The following is a 24,197-nucleotide window of genomic DNA, read 5'->3' as shown; positions in this document are numbered from 1 at the left end:
CATGAATTTTGGCAAAAAATGATTTTTTTTAAATTTCTGTGCTGACATTTTTCAAATAAAGTAAAATTTCTGTATACATGCAGCGCGAAAAATGTGGACAAACATGTTTTGGATAAAAAAAAACCCATTCAGTGTATATTTATTGGTTTGGGTAAAAGTTATAGCGTTTACAAACTATGGTGCAAAAAGTGAATTTTCCCATTTTCAAGCATCTATGACTTTTCTGACCCCCTGTCATGTTTCATGAGGGGCTAGAATTCCAGGATAGTATAAATGCCCCCCAAATGACCCCATTTTGGAAAGAAGACATCCCAAAGTATTCACTGAGAGGCATAGTGAGTTCATAGAAGATATTATTTTTTGTCACAAGTAAGCGGAAAATGACACTTTGTGACAACAACAAAAAAAAAGTTTCCATTTCTTCTAACTTGCGACAAAAAAAAATGAAATCTGCCACGGACTCACCATGCCCCTCTCTGAATACCTTGAAGTGTCTACTTTCCAAAATGGGGTCATTTGTGGGGGGTGTTTACTGTCCTCGCATTTTGGGGGGTGCTAATTTGTAAGCACCCATGTAAAGCCTAAAGGTGCTCATTGGACTTTGGGCCCCTTAGCGCAGTTAGGCTGCAAAAAAGTGCCATACATGTGGTATTGCCGTACTCAGGAGAAGTAGTATAATGTGTTTTGGGGTGTATTTTTACACATACCCATGCTGGGTGGGAGAAATATCTCTGTAAATGACAATTTTTTAATTTTTTTTACACACAATTGTCCATTTACAGAGATCTTTCTCCCACTCAGCATGGGTATGTGTAAAAATACACCCCAAAACACATTATACTACTTCTCCCGAGTACGGCGATACCACATGATTGGCACTTTTTTGCACCCTAACTGCGCTAAGGGGCCCAAAGTCCAATGAGTACCTTTAGGATTTCACAGGTCATTTTTGTTTCAAGACTACTACTCCTCACGGTTTAGGGCCCCTAAAATGCCAGGGCAGTATAGGAACCCCACTAATGACCCCATTTAGGTGATTGATGGGTGTCTCAAGGTGTGATTAGAGGGGGGAATAGATGCAAGCAATGCACTGGCGAGATGATCAGGGCTGGGGCCTGAGGGCATTCTGAGGGTGTGGGCGGGTGATTGAGTGCCCTAGGGGCAGATAGGGGTCTAATCTGGGGGGGGTGATTGATGGGTGGCAGTGACAGGGGGTGATTGATGGGTGATTGACAGGTGATCAGTGGGTTATTACAGGGAAGAACAGATGTAACTAATGCACTGGCGAATTGATAAGGGGGGGTCTGAGGGCAATCTGAGCGTGTAGGCGGTTGATTGGGTGCCCGCAAGGGGCAGATTAGGGTCTGATCTGATGGATAACAGTGACAGGTGGTGATAGGGGGTGATTGATGGGTAATTAGTGGGTGTTTAGAGGAGAGAATAGATGTAAACACTGCGCTTGGGTGGTGATCTGATGTCGGATCTGCGGGCGATCTATTGGTGTGGGTGGGTGATCAGATTGCCCGCAAGGGGCAGGTTAGGGGCTGATTTATGGGTGGCAGTGACAGGGGGTGATTGATGGGTGGCAGTGACAGGGGGTGATTGATGGGTGATTGACAGGTGATCAGTGGGTTATTACAGGGAAGGACAGATGTAAATAATGCCCTGGCGAATTGATAAGGGGGGGTCTGAGGGCAATATGAGCGTGTAGGCGGGTGATTGGGTGCCCGCAAGGGGCAGATTAGGGTCTGATCTGATGGGTAACAGTGACAGGTGGTGATAGGGGGTGATTGATGGGTAATTAGTGGGTGTTTAGAGGAGAGAATAGATGTAAACACTGCGTTTGGGTGGTGCTCTGATGTCGGATCTGCGGGCGATCTATTGGTGTGGGTGGGTGATCAGATTGCCCGCAAGGGGCAGGTTAGGGGCTGATTGATGGGTGGCAGTGACAGGGGGTGATTGACAGGTGATTGACAGGTGATCAGTGGGTTATTACAGGGAAGAACAGATGTAAATATTGCACTGGTGAATTGATAAGGGGGGGTCTGAGAGCAATCTGAGCGTGTAGGCGGGTGATTGGGTGCCCGCAAGGGGCAGATTAGGGTCTGATCTGATGGGTAACAGTGACAGGTGGTGATAGGGGGTGATTGATGGGTGATTGATGGGTAATTAGTGGGTGTTTAGAGGAGAGAATAGATGTAAACACTGCGTTTGGGTGGTGATCTGATGTCGGATCTGCGGGCAATCTATTGGTGTGGGTGGGTGATCAGATTGCCCGCAAGGGGCAGGTTAGGGGCTGATTGATGGGTGGCAGTGACAGGGGGTGATTGATGGGTGATTGACAAGTGATTGACAGGTGATTGACAGGTGATCAGGGGGGATAGATGCATACAGTACACAGGGGGGGGGGTCTGGGGAGAATCTGAGGGGTGGGGTGATCAGGAGGGGGCAGTGGGCAGGGGGGGAGATAAAAAAAAAATAGCGTTGACAGATAGTGACAGGGAGTGATTGATGGGTGATTAGGGGGGTGATTGGGTGCAAACAGGGGTCTGGGGGGTGGGCAGAGGGGGATCTGAGGGGTGCTGTGGGCAATCTGGTGCAGGGGAGGGAGAAATCAGTGTGCTTGGGTGCAGACTAGGGTGGCTGCAGCCTGCCCTGGTGGTCCCTCGGACACTGGGACCACCAGGGCAGGAGGCAGCCTGTATAATACACTTTGTAAACATTACAAAGTGTATTATACACTTTGTATGCGGCGATCGTGGGGTTAACATCCCGTCGGCGCTTCCGTATAGCCGGCGGGATGTTGCGGCGGGCGAGCGGTGACAGGCGCTGGCAGAGGATCGCGTCACGGATGACGCGATCGCTCCGCCCATGCCCTTACAAGGACCGCCGCCTCTGTGGGTGAGCCGGTCCTTAAGGGCTCCACTTCCCGGCCGCCCCTGTGCGTTAGGCGGTCGGGAAGTGGTTAATGTAGACTGCACAACACATTCAGCAATAATCAGCATGAGAGCCCATCTCATTTGAAACAACCCTTCATTGCCTTGTGTACTTTTGCTTTGTTTATGTTGTAACTTCTAATAACATAGACATTAAATGCAGATGCTAAACAGAAGGAAGCTCCAAGCAGGTATCCTGTATAAGGAGATGATCTGTATTTGTTTTTTGTCCATATGTAGAACCCGTAAGGTTAGAAACAGGAAAGCTTCCATTGCTAATCAGTTTGCTGGCCCGTGGCTAACCTCCTGATCCTTGGTTTACTCCGAAGTGAAGCATATTAACTTGAACAAAGTATGGAAGAATGTAGTTCAAAACTGACTAAAATGCATGTCTGAGGTTAGTGACTTTCTAAGTAAAGGTGCCCATCAATGATACAATCTGGATTGTCCAATCTTACCAAATCCATGTAGTGGAAGTATAACCAGAGTGAATATATTTTGAATGGATTCTGTAGGCAGGGGCTTAACTACAGGGGAGCAACCCTTGTAACTGTAGAGGGGCCCACAGCTGTGAGCAGTTGCTAACCTTCCCTTTCTCCAATAAAGGGAGTCAATCCTTTAGATCAGGTATTTTTATGGCTGCACTTGTTTTAGGTGTGTAAATGATGATGGCCACACTTATTTTATGACACTTGCAAAATAGGCCCCTGGGCTGTGAGTGTCACCGGGGCAGAAAGGGTGAAGGGAAAGGGTGTGAACATTGGGAGGCCCCTTCAAAATTTTGCTGGGGGCCCCCATGATTTGTAGTTACGCCCTGCCCTGACTGTAGTTATCCCTCATATTATATAGAAGTGGTAAGATTGTACAACCAAGATTGTATTATCAATGGCCACCTTGAGGAAGTCAGAATCAGGGTCTCTGTGTCAGTGTGCACTTTTAAGAATGTTTTCACAGAGACAGACTACATTTTTCTAATAATTTATTGTAACTAAAGGACAGATGCTTTGTGGCCTACTTACAGGCAGGGATGTTCATCCGGATTCCGGATATCCGGGTAACCTGGATATCCAAACTTTCATACACTATCCGATTCAGATTCCGGATTTTTTAAAATATCCGGATAGCTATCTGCGGATATTTGGACGCATAATCCGGATATCCGCAGATATTGCAGATATCCGGATCCGAAACCGATTACAAAGATAAAAACCCTCCTCCTTCTCCCTCCTCCTCGTTCATGGATCTTGTCTTCCAGGGATTTGTAGGATGTCAAAAGCCAGCTTACATACATTGGCCGGGAATCAAAGCCAGGTCAACTGCTTGGAAGGCAGCTATGCTCACCACTATACCACCAACGTTACAGGCTGAAGCCAGCCAGTTCACTCATCTCTTCAACTACAAGAAAGGCCCAGGAGTAGTCTTAGCTACCGTAATATCTATGTTACGGCAGGGCCCTTATTACACTTTCTTACAGGGCTGTGGAAACCGTTTTGCCCATGCGATAAAGTGAGGTGGAAAAAGGAATTCATGCCTAGCAGAGGATGGTTTTGATCCATTGACCTCTGGGTTATGGGCCCAGCACACTTCCACTGCACCACTCTGCTGCCACACAGTGAATACTTCATTGTAGGAAAAAGTGTCGTTAAAATTCTTGGAGCAGACTTACTTCCTCCCTCCAAAAGACACACATACATCCCCATAAAATCATTTAGCAGCAACTGCATGCACAGTCTCTGTGGTGCAATTGGTTAGCGCATTTGGCTGTTAACCGAAAGGTTGGTGGTTCAAGCCCACCAACCCTGGGATGGCCTTGCCTTTTGTGTTCAACAGTTGTCCGAAGAGAATGGTTAACAGCCAAATGCGCTAACCAATTGCACCAGAGAGACTGTGCATGCAGTTGCCGCTACATGATTTTATGGGGATGTATGTGTGTCTTTTGGAGGGAGGAAGTAAGTCTGCTCCAAGAAGTTTAACGCCACTTTTTTCTACAACGAAGCATTCACTGTGTGGCAGCAGAGTGGTACAGCGGAAGCGTGCTGAGCCCACAACCCAGAGGTTGATGGATCGAAACCATCCTCTGCTAGGCATGATTTCCTTTTTCCACCTCGCTTTATCGCATGGGCAAAACAGTTTCCATAGCCCTGTAAGAAATTGTAATAAGGGCCCTGCCATAACATAGATATTACGGTAGCTAAGAGTACTCCTGGGCCTTTCTTGTAGTTTAAGAGATGAGTGAACTGGCTGACTTCAGCCTGCAATGTTGGTGGTATAGTGGTGAGCATAGCTGCCTTCCAAGCAGTTGACCTGAGTTAGATTCCTGGCCAATGTATGTGAGCTTGCTTTTGACATCCTACAAATCCCTGGAAGACAAGATCCATGAACAGTTAGGAGGAGGAGGAGGGTGGAGGTATTTCTCACCTTCCAAAATGCTTTTAAAGCCATTTAAAGGGCACTTCCGTTTTTTCTATCCAGATATCCGAATAGGTCGGATATCCGCAGATAATGCGTCCGGATATCCGCGTTCACGCGGATATCTAACAGGTCGATTTCGGATATCCAAACCGGATCTGGATATCTGGGTATCCAGATCCGAATCAATTCGGATTTTAAAAAGTACTATCCGAGCACCCCTGCTTACAGGTACCACTTTGAGGGAGACTTGATTCAGGGTGGGTTTAACCAATTGATTTTTTCACCTTAAGATACTGTAGGGTAGAGCTCTGCAATTCTGCAGCTCTCTCACCCTCACCATAACACTGCTTGCTCAGGTGATCAATAACTACAATGGATTTCCTCTCAAAAAAGGTAAATTTGTAGTAATATCATGGATGTGTCATGCCTGTGGGTGATTCAAGTGGCCAAGGCCAAATTATTATTTATAAGCATGCCATATAAATCAGAAAGATAAGCACAGTATTTGCATGCTGTAAGCTTTTACATCTGCTTTGGCTCAGGTGCTAATTACAAAAAAACCCAGACCCTCAAGGCATACGTATTTAAAAAGCGGGATCCCTAAGATAACAATTATGTATTCTAAATTATGTCACATTATTTTATTTTTACAAGTTTTTTTTTTTTTTGGGGGGGGGGGGGGTACAGAGATATATGAAATAAAAATTAAAAAAATGCTTTTAAATTGAATTTGGCACTGAAAAGAATTCACAAGACATGGGCTTCAACCCTAAAACACCCTTAAAGGAATACTATCGATGTATGCATTTATTTTTAAATGCTGTATGTTGTAGCACACATTAGGACAAGTATTAGGAGCAATTTGATTCCTCACACAGCTGTTCCTCTCAGCTGTAAAATCCTCCGTCAGTTTTGGCGTCAGTGTTGGATACAAAATGTATCTAATACTGAGCTCCCAGAGGGCTAGACCATGTGTCTGCACAGGGGAGTTGCTATCAACTCCTCAGTTTATAGTTTAATTATCACCTTGCTGAAAGAATCTTATTGATATGGTGGTAAGGGGTTAAAGATTCTAGCAATGTGTGTTTTTTTATCTTTGCTTCTCTTGACTGATAAAGATACTAATAATGCTAATTGTAGACAGTGGTCTGCCCCTCTCAGCAGCTTGTAAAGTGGATGCAGCCTGGAGTGAATCACCTCAAGCAGGTAGCCAGTCTGAGTGTAAACACAGACTCGTGGTATAGCTAGTTATATTCCAGCAATATTCTGGCTCATTTAGTTACCTGTTACCACCTCAGATCAGCCTATTTCTCCTCATGTCTGCTGCATGCTGTGAGTGACACAGTGAAATATATTTGTGAGCTGTGTGACAGAGTAACCAAGCAGCTCAGGGTGACCCAAACTACTATGAGCTGTGTGAGAAATGAATTTTTAAGCAAGGATAGCGACAGAGAGACCTGGGTGAATAAATAAAGTGCCCCTAGCACTAGTGATAATGTGTACACTAATATAGAGTATTAAAAAAAAAGTCGTTTCAATCGATAGTATTCCTTTAAATCTATACTACAACTTATCGTGGTTAAAATAATACCACATATTTCTCAGTTGATAGCTAGTTAAGCAGCAGGCCATCAACTTCACAGTGTGCACGTGGCTTTGTACAGGCCAATTTTTTTTCCACATAGTATTTTAATGCCATACTTTGTTTGCAAAGCCCCAGAAGAGTCAGGGCATCAGAAAAGGCCACAAATGTCACCATTATGGAAAGCTAACGAGCAGGGCTATTCAAATGTGGGTGTTTTGTAAGCTACCAACTCTGCCCCTACCTGTTTTAATGTGGCAGGGATTCAACCTATTAGACAAATCAAAATTTATACTACAACTCATCATTATGATCAAAATGAGGTCACATATACCTAATATGATAACAGACTAGATGCACAGCAATCCATTATTCTCAAGGTGCACCTATGGCTTTTTTTTTTTTTTTTGCAGTTTATTTAGATAGGGGTTGGTGTGATGTCCAGCCCTGCGATCCCATCTAACTTACTCTAGTAACATCGGGGAATAATCTCCTCTGATGGCTTGAAGGACTGTGAGCAAGCTGACGTTAAAAGACAGGTTGCCGGATCATCAGATAATAATGTGACAACGCGCGCCAATCCTGTCTAATTCTGCACCATTACCATTGGGTGAATAGTTGCATCCGATGGCTTGAAATACGGTGAACAGACTGACACCAAAGATTGGTCGCACCGCTGCTGACAATGTAATGTATGTGCAGTCACCCTCCAATTCCTGTTCCCTTTGCCGCAGTTTACCATTCAGCCAGCCTCAGACCCAGAGGAAATCCTGAAGGCAGTCAGCATTGCAGGCAAAGTAACCTTTTGAATTGGTTAAAATTTTGATTGTATGTACAATCAATACAATCTGTGATCTCTTATAGAGACCAGGTCGCTGCCACCAATAACGCAATAAAGCGTGCGAATATGCTAAGTCTAACTCTAGCTAAATCCTGTAGGAAAATGGGTTAATTCACAACCTTTCTAGAGATAGCAAAACTAACAATATTATTATCAAAAAGGTTATGGTAACAACAATTTCTCTTAGGAGATGTGAATCCTTCGCAAAGCTTTTCAGAACAGCACTTAGACGAAAAATGTTTAATCGCTTATTTAAAGAAATAATGCAGAACTAAATATAGCACTTGAAGCAAATCGATATAGAAAAAATAATAAGTATTAAAAGTGAAAATATTAACTAATTACAGTCTGAGCAATGTGTCAAGTTACCGTATGTCCTTTGCAATAATAAGTCCAAAAGAAGATATAAAGTCCAATTATGGAAAACTCTGTGGATAGAAGTCCATGGATAAAATAGCCAATCTGTGATGGTATATGGCTGGCTGGAGTCTCTCTCTCAGCCTGTGTGTCCAGTCAATTTAACCCTTTTTTTGCTGGAGGGTGTGGATGGTAACAAGAGATGTTCTCCCACCCTTAGCAATCTGACCTTAGGCTGAAGTTCAGCTCCTATTGTCTTAGGGACCGAATTGGGTATTTTCTCCAATTATGTCATAACTTAGTGGCTATCTGACATATGATATGAAAACCAACATTTTACATTCCATCATCATGCTCTGAACCAATCGATATCAAACTCCCTTGGGGTGATGCCTGCTCTGTCTAGGGAATCGATATCTCAGGCTGTGAGGCGGCTATTCAATCGATTAACTTCTCAGAAGGTATGTATTGTACTTGTCGCATTACGCACTGTAAATTCTGAATGACTGGGCCCCAGCGGTTCTGCAATATCCATTGAATTGTGGAATTATATGTCAAAGTTTAACTAAGGGTCACTACTTCTAGCGTACAGGCCTGTCGAATGTCTCTGACTTTTTTATATAGCTTTATGACCGTAGCTATAGTGTCCCTCTTCTTATCAAAATCATTTGGAGTAGATCTTGGAGCTATATAATATAGCTCTGATTTAGGGTTCATTGAGCTCCCTCTAGGGAACAATGACTGTAATGGGAATCTGTTGCTTTATGGCACCCTTGTCAGGGAGAGATAGATAAACAACCGTTCCTGTGTAGCAGAGGTCTGCCTGGGCTGAAAAATAATGAAAATGTATTTCATTTTTATATGGGAAGGTGTATAATAGGGTATTTGGATGTGGTTTTACTTTTTGGCCAGAAGATGTTGATACAGAATTAGTGTGTTCTAAAAATAGAAGACAGAACCAAGTGTTTACACGTGTTTATATTTGTTTATATACAGGGACATAGATACTCATGCTGGAGAAGGTGATGTAGTTAAAGAAGCGCTCCTACACAGGCTTTGTGTACTCATTTTTGTATGATCGCGTGGATGGCGGACTGCCCTGCAGGCATTTCCACCGGTGAATCCGTACATCACACCTGGTTAGTGTTAGGAGTAGATGATGTGTGGTTAGGAGTAGTTGAGGGGTGGTTAGGGTTAGGCATCAGTGTTGCTTGCAAATTTTTGCCAAAGTCAAGTCAAATGCTATTTTTAATTTTAAAAATATTGAATATATGAATTTTCGCCAAAACTGGAAGTTGTCATTCATTAGTTAAGAGCAAATTTCACCTTTCAAAGTGAAGACTAGAAAAAAAAGTAAGAAAACACAAGTATTACAAAATCATTTTCAAAGTCATTTTTGCGGGAAAGCCAAATTTTACATTATTTTCGCGAAAATGAATGCAAAAAGAATATTGGCATTTTCATTTATCACTCTAAGGCCCCTTTTACACTTGATCAGCTGCTCAGTTAAAACTGAAAGAAAACTGATTTTGAAAGTAATGCCCATGTTTTCCTATGGCACACTTCCCACTATTCGCATTGTAACTGAAATCTTTTTACCAATGCACTGCTATGTTAGAAACGCATACCAAATCGCAGTAACATATACTAACGCACACTAACGTGATATTTTTCCATGAACCGCTATTTAAGATATGCCCTATTTATGCTTAACACTAATTCTCCCCTATCTATGCCTAACTGTAGCAACCCCATACAGACTCCTAATGCCAATCCTCCCCAATCTACAGTATACCTAAAACTAATGGAGAACCGTCATAGGCGACCATGTAAAGCACCTCTAATAGCGGCTATTACAGTAAATTTGAGTGTCAAAGTCACCCAATAAAATAACAGGCATGAGAACACCCACTATAGGAAATGCAGCTATTAATTTACAGTGGGATATGAAAGTTTGGGCAACCTTGTCTATCATGATGATTTTCCTGTATAAATCGTTTGTTGTTAAAAAATGTCAGTTAAATATATGATATAGGAGACACACACACAGTGATATTTGAGAAGTGAAATGAAGTTTATTGGATTTACAGAAAGTGTGCAATAATTGTTTAAACAAAATTAGGCAGGTGCATAAATTTGGGCACCACAACAAAAATGAAATCAATATTTAGAAGATCCTCCTTTTACAGAAATTACAGTCTCTAAACGCTTCCTGTAGGTTCCAACGAGAGTCTGAATTCTGGTTGAAGTTATTTTGGATCACATCTCTAGTTCATTCAGGTTTGATGGCTTCCGAGCAATCACAGCTTTCTTTAAATCACACCACAAATTTTCAATTATATTCAGGTCTGGGGACTGAGATGGCATTCCAAAACGTTGTACTAGTTCCTCTGCATGAATGCCTTAGTGTAGTTTGAGCACTGTTTAGGGTCGTTGTCTTGTTGAAAGATCCAGCCCTGGCGAAGCTTCAGCTTTGTCACTGATACCTGGACATTGGTCTCCAGAATCTGCTGATACTAAGTGGAATCCATGTGTCCCTCAACTATGACAAGATTCTCAGTTCCTGCACTGGTCACACAATACCACAGCATGATGGAACCACCACCATATTTTACTGTATGTAGCAGGTATTTTTCTTGGAATGCTGTGTTGTTTTTTTCTCTATGCATAACACCCCGTGTTATGCCCAAATAACTCAAGTTTAGTTTCATCAGTCCACAGCACCTTATTCCAAAAATAAAGCTGGCTTGTCCAAATGTGCTTTAGCATACCTCAAATGGCTCTGTTTTCTGCTGTGGGCGAAGAAAAAGTTTCCTCTGCATCACTCTTGCATACAACATCTCCTTCTGTAAAGTGCAATGAATGGTTGAACGATGTACAGTGACTCCATCTGCAGCAAGATGATGTTGTAGGTCTTTGGTGCTGGTCTGTGGGTTGACTCTGACTGTTCTCACCATTCGTCGCTTCTGTTTATCCAAGATTTTTCTTGGTTTGTCACGTCGAGCCTTAACTTAAACTGCGCCTGTGGTCTACCATTTCCTCAATATGTTCCTAACTGTAGTAACAGACAGCTGAAATCTCTGAGACAGCTTTCTGTATCCTTCCCCTTAACCCTAATGGTGAACAATCTTTGTCTTCAGGTCATTTGAGAGTTGTTTTGAGACCCTCCCCCCCATGTTGCTACTCTTCAGAGAAAATTAAAAGAGGATGGAAACTTACAATTAACCCCTTTAAATACTCTTTCTCAGAATTGGATTCACCTGTGTATGTAGGTCAGGGGACACTGAGCTTACCAAGCCAATTTGAGTTCCAATAATTAGTTCTAAAGGTTTTGGAATCAATAAAATGACAACAGTGCCCAAATTTATGCACCTGCCTAATTTTGTTTAAACAATTATTGTACACTTTCTTTAAATCCAATAAGCATAATTACACTTTTCAAATATCACTGTGTGTGTCTTCTATGTGTTTCTTCTATATGATATATTTAACAACCAACTATTTATACCTGTGGCCAGAGCTGTCCCAATTTGCCATCCAACTTCTGTCTTGCCCTCCCTCAAGCGTCCTGTCAGAAAGGACCTTCAGTGCAGCTGGAGGCATTGTCACTGAGAAGAGAAGTCGCCTAGGTCACAAAAGTGTTCACTACCTCACCTTTATCAAAATGAATGAGGCATGGATCCCGGAGGGCTACTGCCCGCCCCAAGACTAAGTCAGTCCCCACACACAGCACCTGCACGCCAAGTGACTGCCTATCCCAAGACTAAGTCGCTCCCCACACAGCATCTCTGCCTGCAGGCCGCTTGACTGCCTTCTCCGCCACCACCAACAGGGTCCAGGACTCCAGGCGGATTCCTGAATTTTTAAGGCAGCTGCTAGCAGCGGCTGCTATAATAATTGTTCTGGTGCGTGTACATGCCTGCCTAATTTTTCTGGCTGAACTGCAGCTGCAACAACAAAACAAAAGGCATGTACATGTGTCAATTCCCCGTCGTGATCGTTACCTTGCCACGGTGAAGAAGCTTGCGTATCACAATGAAGCAATGACCGCTGGCTATATGAGTGTCTCGGGGGGGGCACACCCAAGATAATAAGGTCATTGCTTCATTGTGGACAGACCATATTCGATCAGCTGGACGGTCACTGTTGTTCTGTCATTGAGCTACCTCAGCCCGGCGACCATATGGGCTTGAAAACCACTATCGCCTGCACTCTGACCAGATCCAGATCCAAAAATCCAGATTTTTCCCTGGGACTTTTGGCGTCTATCCCGCTCATCCATGCAGAAACTTGGGTGTTAGACCCCTTGAAATATTTTTTCCATCACTTTTGTGGTCAGCATAAATGTTTCTAGTTTTCAAAGTTCGTCTCCCCATTGAAGTCTATTACGGTTCGCGAAAGTTAGCGTGAACTAAACTTTTGCGGAAGTTTGCGTTCGAGGTTCGCGAACCGGAAATCGGAGGTTCGAGCCATCTCTAGGCGTGTATACGTGTATACCCGTTTAGTGTAAAGCTGCATACACACCTGTTGACCCCTGGGCAAAACTTTCATGAATGAGCACTTACAGAGATATGTTATTCAGCTACAACCAAGCACAGCACCATGTGCCATTTCTAATGACTGTTTATTCCTGAAGCCAAACCTCAACCCCTTCCTTACTGGTACACCCTTATTAAAAACCTTTGCTGAATACTAAAATTAGATAATGGTACTCAAAGCACACATCTATGTATGTTGTTATACCTTTTATGTCTTTATCATTCTGGATTGATATAATTATAGCTTTTAAATTGAAATTAAATAACCAGGTAGATAGGAGACATCCTTGTCTAAACTTATTCTTAATTTCAAATATGCCCTTTAGGTTGATCCCTGCACTTTGGTTTGCATATAGTCTTTTAACTTTATTGATAAAATTCAATTTGAAGCTTAATTTCTCCAGAATTGCAAACACAAATTCTATTGACAGGCGGTTGAAGGTCTTTTCTTTGTCTACTGCTACCATCACTGCTTCCAGACCAGACCCGTTTATTTACATTGTGAATTAGGTTTATTGCTGAGTAAATATTATCTTGAATTTGCTTATTCTTCATAAAGTCTGATTGCTGTATGTGAGGAAATGCGGAAAAGCTGCCGCGTGTACTCAGAACGGGGCGGCTGATTCCGCGTCCAAAGCGTCGGTTTGCACGCATAGGCCTACATCCAGTAAGATGGCCGAACGCGGAGGAACCTCCGCATGCCGTGATAGCGGTGCGGCGGATTCCGCATCCAGCATGGCAGGTGATTTGCAACACATGTCTGGTGTGGCTGGGACTGATAGTCCACACAGGTTCAGAAAGACGCGCGTGCGCGCAGAGAGGCAGAACTTTTATGACAGCCAGAAGGGAGTCAGCTGACCTAGCCGGTCAGCTGACGATTCAACCAGTTCCCATTGGTCCAGCACTTAGGGGAGGCGCTAGAGAGCGCTTTGCTATATATACTGGGTGCTGGTCATTCTCTGGTTGTCTGCCGTTGTGATCACTACGTGGAAGCACTCAGACCTTTTGTTAGATTCTGTGTTATATCTCTGTTATACTTCAGACTAGTTCCAGGGTGTTGATGATCATGGACCTCACACCCAGATTAGGGACTTGTGTTATATCTCTGTTATACTTCAGACTAGTTCCAGGGTGTTGATGATCACGGACCTCACACCCAGATTAGGGACTTGTGTTATATCTCTGTTATACGTCAGACTAGTTCCAGGGTGTTGATGATCACGGACCTCACACCCAGATTAGGGACTTGTATGATTATTCTGTTATTCTTCAGACTAGTTCCAGGGTGTTGATGGTTGATGATCACGGAGCTCACACCGAGACTAGGCATTGTATATTATCTGTTATGACCTTCTGCTTTCCTGACCATTCCTCTGCTTTCTGATTCAGTACCACGCATATCTGATATCACGTTGCCAAACCCTGCCTGTCTTGGATACCGAATCAGCCTTCTGTCTTTGTACCTTATCTGTCTGTCTGTTGCCGACCTGGCTAGTCCGACCTCGAGAACTATCTCCTCTGTTTAGAGATAGTTCACAGATCTGTCAGTGACACCCCACCCTTGGTGTCACTCACACTCTGGTCCTTCCTTCACTCAGCCTGACTCCCCCCATTTGGGAGCCTCAGGCCAAGGAAGGAGCCTGTCCTTCAGGCAGTATCCCATACTGCCTTGTATCCACTTTACGGGGATCTTCCTCAAAGTATTACTGTTGCACCAAACACTTATATTACTCAGGTGTCCAGAGGTTAGAGATATATCTGATTATCGGTGATACTGCAGATCATCAATAATCGGGTATATATCTGTATTCTCGGTGATACTGCAGATCACCGGTAATCAGATCCTCTCTGTGTTACACCGATCGTTACTGTCACACTCACCATGGCGGCCGGTCGCGACATTCGAGGATGCCTTCCCTTGTGCGCACGCGCAGGGGCTCATTCGCTGTCCTATGCTCACTTCAGTTGCGGCGCGCATGCGCAGGGCGTTAATTTCGGCGCCAATTTCAACTATATAAGCAGCACTGCCCTTTGCTGCAGTGCTGCTCGCTCTGACAGTTTGGCTAGCCTATTGGTGAACCGTGTTCCTGTATTGCTGATCCTGATTTGATTTCCTGTTGTGACCTTGGCCTGTGACCCCGACTACCGCTGATCTCTGCCTGCCCTGATCTCTGGCTTGTTCCTGGATTCCCGCTGTCTGCCGCCCGCCCTGACCTTTGGCCTGTGTACCCGATTACCGCTGATATCCGCCTGCCCTGACCTTTGGCTTGTGACCTCGACCTCTGCTGCACTCTGCCTAGCCTGGATTTACAATCATCGTCTGACCAAGCATACTCCACAATTAGTGTCACCTGTTCTCCTGACCACTCGCTGAGGCAATCCCAGTAGTGACCTGGTAGGGCACTAGGCAGCTAAGTTCCACTTCCCCCTCCTGGGGTTGTGGTCCTGCACTCCCCTCAAGGGGGTGTGGGTGAAGACCCGTGGTCACCTAGACTCCACTACTGGGTAACGCCTCTTCCTTCGTGGGAGGGTCAACAGGGACTGAAGAGAAAACCCACCAAGACTTAACAGTTACACTGTATAACCAGAACTCTATCAGCCGCTATGCTGAGTCTATTTGCTAGAATTTCTGCATGAATGTTGGTATCACAATTTAATAGCGAAATTGGTCTAAATTGAGCACACTCCTGGTTAGATTTCCTCTCCTTGGGGATTAATGGTATTCTAGCATGGTTACCAATTTAACAAAAGTTTATATAACCTGGACATGACCTGTCCAGGTTATATAAATCTTCGTAAATTTGGAGAACACCCTAGATATGCTTTGTGTGTCATTTGGTGTATTGTCATCTGGTCTGTTAATCTGCTGGATAAAATTGGATTTACTTTTCTTTTTAAAGGGGTTCTGTTGTGGTTTTTAAAAACAAAAAGTGTCACTTACCTCGGGCTTCTACTGGCCCCCTGGAGACATCTTGTACTGCCCCGTCACTCAAGGATCCTCCAGTCCCCCGCCACGGGTCACTTCCCAATTATTCGTTTAACTAGACGAATGCCACTGCATCTGCATGGCCATGGCCACACACGTCCTCACTCCCACTCGTGTCTCCGGTAGCTTCCTGCTCTGGCACAATACGAGAACATTTCATACTGTGCATGAAGCTCTCGGAAATGTGAGCGGGAGCGAGGATGCGCGTGCCTATGGCCACGCAGACGCAGTGGCATTCTTCTAGTTAGACAAATAATTTGGATGTGAGTCAGGGCACGTGGAGCGGAGGATCGTTAAGGCCGGCGCGGGACAAGATGCCTGCAGAGGGCCAGTAGAAGCCCCAGATAAGTGACACTTTTTGTTTTTAATAACCACTACAGAACCCCTTTAATGATAAGATTTTTACCTGATTTGTCCCATAGATGGTATCATCCTGATTTAAAACTTTTTGCTTCTAATGATGGATAACATGGTACAATACTCTACTGCTACTACAATGTTTAGATAGGTACTTTTCCGAAGTATAAAGCATTTTTTGGGTCAAAATGTAGTAAGGATAAGGTTATTTGATTTAATCTAACTTCAAAGATAAGTGTTTTAAAAGCAGCCATCTGTATCTGCATATGAGTGCCTATCCGGATCAGCACGCAGAAATACCAGTGACTGCTTTTAAAACACTTACCTTGACCTGAGGAAGCAGCTTTTATCTGTGAAACGTGTTGTCTTACACGTGCTATCTTGTTGTTGATCAAAATTCTGAAAAAACGCTATCAGTGAATCATTGGGGAGGTGAGTTTTACTTATCTTCCTACCTTCTCTAAATATACATTTTGTTTGTTTTACTTGGCACTTCCTATTGTTCTGGATTTGTTGTTTGAGAATCATGTGATAGTGTGAAGGTCAGCAAAATTCTTCTTAAACAATCATATAAAGTGCTAAAAGCCATTTATATCACGTATTAGCATAATATGTATAATATGTATTAAGATGAGAGTTAATTACCACTGTATTTGTAACAGGAAAATCACTGTCGAAGAATTAAGATACTTGGAGACTGTTACTACTGTGTGTCTGGATTAACGCAGCCTAAAACTGATCATGCACATTGTTGTGTTGAAATGGGGTTGGACATGATTGACACCATTACGTAAGTAACACTATGTAAACCAGTTCTTTTTTTTTTAATTATTATTTTATTTATTTGCAATTTTTCTTAGCAGGAGGATTGCATAAACACTTACTTTTTTTGTAAATACTACCAAAAGATCTGTGAATGTTTTGCCAAACTTTGCATGTAAATAATGGTTTGGATTTTAAAAATGACATCTAAAAAAAACATTTTTGGACAAATGTAGAAAAATACATTTAAATATTTAATTAAATGCTCATTTCATTATTTTTTTCAATTAACCTTTAATATACACACATACCAAATAAAGTATACTTTTTTATACAAAACCATACAGAGTCAAATCCCAGGAACAAAAAATATTAGTCTTTGCTAAGGATTCATTCACACTATGGGCTTGATTCACAAAGCTGTGCTAACGCGCAGCAGCATGACCGTGCTGAGCGTTTAGCAAGCAAAGTACGCACGTGACCCGCGTAAAGGTTTTACATGCGTAAAGATGTACATGCGCGCACTAATGAAGGTGTTCACGCGTTAAGGCGTGCACTTTGCCACGTTACCGTGCGCCTGTAAATCTTTACGCGCATAAAGCTTCACACGCGTTACATTGCATGCTAAACGCATAGCGCGGTCATGCTATGCATTAGCACAGCTTGGTGAATCAAGCCCTATATGTGTTGCATCATGCTGTGTTGGGTCGTGCTGTGGTGTGTCATGCTGTATCACATTATGCTGTGATGCCACATGTGAAAATACTGCCCATACAACTGTATGGGCATGCACACATATCTGCATCGTTACAGATCAGGTTTTCCTAACCTACTTTAATCAGTGTGCAAAAAATGCAGTTACTGTACAAAACAATTGACAATTCTACAAAAATAATGTAAACATGTTTTAACATGCACAGCATGCATTGCATTATGTACTCGCTCGGGGGCGTAACTAGAAATCACTGGGCCTTCCTGCAAAAATCTGGATGCCCCCCAGGTATAAGTGCCGAAGCAGATGGTTTCAGCGCATGGACCTCACCGCCAGGCTCTCCCAGTACAGATAGCCAGGTATAGGTGCCCCCAGTATAGCCAGGTATAGGTGCCCGTCCCCAGTATAGCCAGATATAGGTGCCCTTGGTATAGGTGCCCCCAGTATAGCCAGGTATTGTTGCTCCCAGTATAGCTAGGTATAGGTGCCCCCAGTATAGCTAGGTATAGGTGCCCTGAAAATAGCTGCAACCAGTATAGCCAGGTATAGGTGCCTTCAATATAGCTAGGTGTAGGTGCCCTCTGTATAACCAGGTATAGGTGCCCCCAGCATAGCTAGGTATAGGTGCTTTCAGCATAGCCAGGTATAGGTACCCTCATTATAGCTTGGTATAGATGCCCTCAGTATAGCTAGATATAGGAGCCCACAGTATAGCCAGGCATGGGTGCCAACAGTATAGCCAGGTATAGGTGCCCACAGTATAGCCAGGCATGGGTGCCCCCAGTATAGCCACTTCCCCCTCCCTCACCTCGGGCTCTCCCTTCAGCGCTTACCCCCTCCAGCATTAACTGGCAGCAGCGGGCATGGAATGCGGACATACCTCTTCCATGCGCCACCAAGTCCGATCTCTGTAAGCGCCACCTGATAAACAGTAAGTAGCATCAGACAGTTCCAGAAAGAAACCTCCGGCGCATGGAACGCATGGAAGAGGTTCCTGCTCACTGCTGCTGCTGCCAATTAATGCTGGAGGGGGAGCACCAAGATGGGGGGGGGAATGGTCCCCCTCCTCGCCATTGTTGGTAGCCATTGCTCTCCCCTAATGCACTGTGATCCCTCCTGCCTCCAAAAACAGCCCTGTTCCTCTCGGCTGCATCCCTTGCAGCCCCTATTGTTATACTACTGCCCTCGTTCATTGTATCTTGTGTGGAAGGGGAAAAAGGTTGAAGGGAGAGATCAAAAAGCACTGGCATCAGATGCAGCTGGGGAATAGCGCTGGACCGTAACCGGATTTGTAACCACAAGAGTGCGCTCTCAGAAAAGCAGAGCTCGTGTTACAATGTGAAGGAGAGAGAGGAGGCACTGTTCATGCTGAGGTTACCTTTAATCAACATTTAGCACAAACATACATGCAGTAAGGTTGTCACCCCCACTGCATGCATATGTCTGTGCTAACTGTTGATTAATCTCCTGGGCAGGATGCCCCGACACTGTGTCGGGCAAGAACATTTTGTTAAAAGTGGTATGCCCGACACAGGAGGTTTTCTAGTGCATATTTTGTCCCCAAATTTATTAGCAAGTTGCAGGTGCTTCCAATAAAGGTAGTCAGCTATAGATACGCAAGAATTCTCTTTAGCGATCCCTGCACCATTACTCACAAAGCCTCTTACCCGTGCTGATCGCAGCAGCCCAGATCAAAGCTTTTGCCGCTGCCGCAAACATCTCCTTTTACTGCACGGAGTGTCTGACATCATGATGTTGATGACGTCATGACACCGATCAACATTATAACGCTGACTCCGCAGAGAGAAGACCAGAGCTGTGAGTAGCAGGAGCAGCTGTGGTCAGTGCTTCTGTGATCAGCGCAGGTAAGAGGCTTGGTGAGTAATGGCATGGGGATTTCTGCAGAGGGGGGGTTCAGGGGGCACGATATCTATAGCTGACTACCTTTATTGGAAGCACCTATACCTTGCTAACCGATACTGGGGACACATATACTTGCTACCTTTACTGAGGGCTCCTATATCTGGCTACCTATACTGTGGGGGGCACCTATACCTTGCTATCTATACTGTGGGGGCACCTATACCTGGATACTTATACTGGGGCAACTATACCTGGATACCTATAATGGTAGCACCTATACCTGGCTACCTATACTGGGGCACCTACACTTAGCTACCTATACTGGTGCACCTATAGCTGGCTACCTTTACTGGGGGCACCTATACCTGGCTATCTATACTGTGGGGGCACCTATGCCTAGCTACCTATACTGTGGGGGCAGCTATACTGGAGAGCAGTGTAGGGTTGATGTGATCCAGCAAACCTGAACTAAATGTATTAAAACTTGCTACCTATTTGGTTTGCACCCATAACAGCTTCTTCATTTAATAAGTCCATTTTCAAGTGTATAAATCTGTATAAAGTTACCATACAATTTGTATCTTCAAGCATTATCTGTATCTCATTGGCCATCCCTACTAATTACTCTTAGTATTGCTCTTAGTATAGGCAGTGATGAGCTTGAGTTCTGAAAGCCATCTCAGCATGGCTCCTTGACATTCAATCTTAGTAAGAGGATCACAATCACAGAGTTTAGGGGCAGCTCCAGAGAACTCTTCCAGGCATTAATAAGATGCTAATAGCTCAGAGTTGATGCAAATGTTACGACAATTGTATGCAAATACAGTATATGCAGCTTGGAAGTGGTCCAATCAAATGCAGGAGCCTTCATTGGGGATTTAATGGACTATTTTCAAGCTGCACAAATTTACATCAACTTGGAATTATTAGCATCTCCCTATCCATCCCTATTAGCCATATATGAGAGAAGGCTTTGACTGAGACAGACAAAATACCCAATGGTCTTTCTTTCTTTCTTTTCCTCTTTCTTTCTTTTTCTCTTTCTTTCTTTTTCTTTCTCGTTCTTTCTTTTTCTCTTTCTTTCTCTCTTTCTTTCTTTCTTTCTTTCTTTCTTTCTTTCTTTCTTTCTTTCTTTCTTTCTTTCTTTCTTTCTTTCTTTCTTTCTTTCTTAGCTAGAATAATCTATGAAGGCAAATGCCTTTTTTGCTTCAATATGTAGAAAGTTCAGGCAACATTGCCATTAGGTAGGAACGCAATTGGAAAAAGCAACAAACATACATTGTCACAAACATGTATCTTCCATGGAGGAATAAAAATACTGTGTAATAAGAAATGATGGTTGATGCTAAACATTTAGACTCTACCACTGGATTATTCTGGCTTGTGAAGGTGCTTTTTTTAACTTAGGCAGGGTTCACACTGTCAATGCGGAAAACATACACATACTTTCTATGTGAATGTTTGGACTATGTGTGTTACAACATATGTGTTTAGTACCTAATGATTGTTAATGATTTTTCATCTACTCTTTGGTACCTTTTTTATTGCAAAGTGCTAAAAAGTTATTTTAAACAGAAGATGAAAAATTATTTCTTAGGAGAAAACTCAGGAGAAAAAGTTAATTACATATGGGCCGTTAATTCTATGAGGATATGATGAGGACTGTATCAAGAATGATTTCCCATATTTATTGTTACATTTATTGTGCAATTGTACGAACATTTTCCCATATTTATTGTCAAATTTATTGCGCAATTGCGTAATAATCCTTATTTATCCTTGGCTATAAAACTGCATGAATGAACAATTTTAAGAAGTTTGTTTAATACTAAAATATTGTAGAAAACTAGGATATGATGGACCAACTTATGCCTTTAAAACTTTATGCCTTTTGTCTAAGTAAGCTATCCTCTATAATAATCTCCCGGTGTCCCTGCGTTTTCTGTCTTTGTGTAGCGTTGTCCGTGCTGAACTGCTGTGCGCAGCATGGACCCAGCCTCACAGAGACAGGAGGATGGGACCAGGGAGCCAAGCGGGCGGCGTGTGAGAGGGCAGCCGAGTGGGTGGCGTGTGAGCGGGTGGCAGGGTGTGCGGCGGGCCAGCGGGTGGCCTGGTGTGCTTTGGTTCAGCGGGCAGCCGGGTGTGCGGCGGGTCAGCGGGCAGCCAGGTGTGTGGTGGGTGCGGTGCACGCGGCGGCGGGTGGCATGTGCGCGCGCTGAGAAACACAGACCTAGGGCCCGTTTTTAAACGGGCTTAGGTCAACTAGTTTCTTTTATAAACTTTTCTTTCCCTTTTTTTTTCTTTCCAGTCTCTGGCTGAGGGTTCTGTGGCAGTGACCAGTCATTAAGTGTCACTGTGGTCCTGGTTACTCCCCCACACCACTTTACTCTTAGCCCACCACCCTTTCAATCCAACCAATATCACTCATGCACTTGACCCCGCACTGGTGCAGTGGATGGAACAGATCAGCGTGACGCTCTGGCCGCCCTATGTCAATTTCCTGCATGCTGAAAGTACATAATGGAATTACCTGGCATGGACTCAGAAGATGGAATGTTCTCACCTTCTTCAGGAATAGAGTTATCCTAGCGTATGGAAAAATAGTTCTTCATTTGTCCCATCTTGGCCTCACATAGTGATGCTAGAAAAAAGTCCAGCTTCTTATGATTATACTTTGTGTCCAGGAGGATGGCTAGTATGTAGTCATTCCTGCTTTTTATATTCTGTATTCCCATTCAAGCTTGCAAATATGCACATGTCTAGAGATGGCTCGAACCTCCGATTTTCGGTTCGCGAACCGGGTTCGCGAACTTCCGCAAAAAGATTGGTTCACGCGAACTTCCGCAAACCGCAATAGCCTTCAATGGGGAGGCGAACTTGGAAAACTAGAAAAATTTATGCTGGCCACAAAAGTGATGGAAAAGATGTTTCAAGGGGTCTAACATCTGAGTTTTTGCATGGATGAGTGGGATAGACGCCAAAAGTCCTGAGGGGGAAATCTGGATTTGACGCAAAGCAGCGGTTTAAGGGCAGAAATCACATTGAATGTTAAATTGCAGGCCTAAAGTGTTTTAAAACATCTTGCATGTGTATACATCAATCAGGGAGTGTAATTAGAGTACTGCTTCACACTGACACACCAAACTCACTGTGTAACGCACCGCAAACAGCTGTTTGTGTTGTGACGGCGGTGCTGGACTGGTGCGCACCATATGGTCACCAGGCTGAGGTGATTGTCCAGCTGATCGAATTTGGTCTGTCCACAATGAAGCAACAACCTTACTATATTGGGTGTGCCCCCGCCCTGAGACACTTATATAGCCGGCAGTCATTGCTTCATTGTGATACGCAAGCCCCTTCACCGCGGCAAGGTAATGATCACTAAGGGGAATTGGCACATGTACATGCCTTTTGTTTTGTTGTTGCAGCCGCAGTGCAGCCAGAAAAATTAGGCAGGCATGTACATGCACCAGAAAAATTAGTATAGCCGGCCTTAAAAATTCAGGAATCCGCCTGGAGTCCTGGACCCTGTGGGTGGTGGCGGAGAAGGCAGTCAAGCAGCCTGCTTCAGAGATGCTGTGTGGGGAATGACTTAGTCTTCGGGCAGGCCTGACCATGCTTTGCAGACCACGTGTTCAGATGGTCCCTTGACCCAACGATTTGTGCCAGAGATGACACCACTTGCCTTTCAACATCATGGTACAGCTTGGGTATCGCCTTTTTTGAGAAATAATTGCATATCTTCCACTGTGGTGTGTGGATTTGCTTTTGTGTGCTGCTTTCCCTCAGGTGGTCATCCCATTGCAGTTTGTGCTTTGTAATCATGTGCCTTTGTAAGGTAGTTGTCCCTACGCGGGTCTTGGTCTTTCCACGGCTCAATTTTTGGTGGCAGAGAGTACAGATGGCGTACTCACAACAGCGCGACCTCGAACAGACCTGCCAGGTGGCCTGCCTCTGCCTTTTGTTTTGTCTATTTTGGGGGGGATGAAGTGAAAGGTATGCACTGACTTGACTAATACAATGTGCAGTCAGTCACACAGGTGCAGTTAACAGGTATGCACGGAGTGGTATATCACACTGCATGCACTCACGTAGGTAGGTGGGTGCACTGTGAACAACAGGTAGTAGGTATATGCAGTATTGGGTATTACAATGTGCACCTGTCACGCACACAGGTAGTCCCTGAATGTGCTGGGCCTGGCAGTGGCACACACACAGTATGGATTATCAAGGCTGTCTATGCAATACAAGTGTCAGTGGGACACACAGAAAAAAAAATAGATCACAAGAACAAGATTAGCTCTCAAAAGAGCTGTTGTGGGGTGCTATTTTAGCAATAAGAATCAGCAAGGAGCAAGCTAAGAAGCCTACAAGAGCCTAACTAATCATTCCCTATGAGAGAGTCTGCACTGCAGCAGCTGTCCCTTCTCTATTTACTGCAGGCACACGAGTAAGTATAATGGCCGGCGGGGCCTGCCTTTTATAAGGGGGGGAGTGGCTCCAGGAGCTAATGAAGCCTGATTGGCTACAATGTGCCTGCTGACTGTGATGTAGAGGGTCAAAGTTGACCCTAATGGTGCAGTATGGGGGCGAACCGAACTTCCGGAAAAGTTTGTGGTTCGCCGCGATCGTGAACCACGGAAGTTCGCCGGGAACCGTTCAGGCCATCTCTACACATGTCATCCAGATTATCAGCATCTGAAAACTATAATATTACCCATATGGATAACATAGAAGTTACTCTCCTCAAATTAACAGCACATGGTGCCTGGAGTCTTGAAAGTCACACAGCTCCATTGAGGTGTTTAGTGAATTCTCTCTACCTCTCTTTCCTACAGTCATCCTTCTCAT

General features: G+C 44.0%; 1 protein-coding gene across 4 annotated transcripts in view; it reads left to right on the top strand.

Annotated features, from left to right (window-relative positions):
• The window catches only part of ADCY1 (adenylate cyclase 1), a 643,071-nt gene that overhangs the window by 309,341 nt on the left and 309,533 nt on the right, over positions 1-24,197 (top strand). For 3 of the 4 annotated variants that reach the window (XM_068236507.1, XM_068236508.1, XM_068236506.1), the window contains exon 5: positions 16,672-16,799. The exons of the other annotated variant lie outside the window; for it this stretch is intronic. In XM_068236507.1, the coding sequence (XP_068092608.1) occupies positions 16,672-16,799 (128 nt within the window). The remainder of the gene's footprint in view (positions 1-16,671; positions 16,800-24,197) is intronic. 4 annotated transcript variants of the gene reach the window in all.

This window comes from Hyperolius riggenbachi, chromosome 5, assembly GCF_040937935.1.
Source record: "Hyperolius riggenbachi isolate aHypRig1 chromosome 5, aHypRig1.pri, whole genome shotgun sequence".
Classification (NCBI taxonomy): domain Eukaryota; kingdom Metazoa; phylum Chordata; class Amphibia; order Anura; family Hyperoliidae; genus Hyperolius; species Hyperolius riggenbachi.
This window is presented reverse-complemented; position numbering and strand designations above follow the sequence as displayed.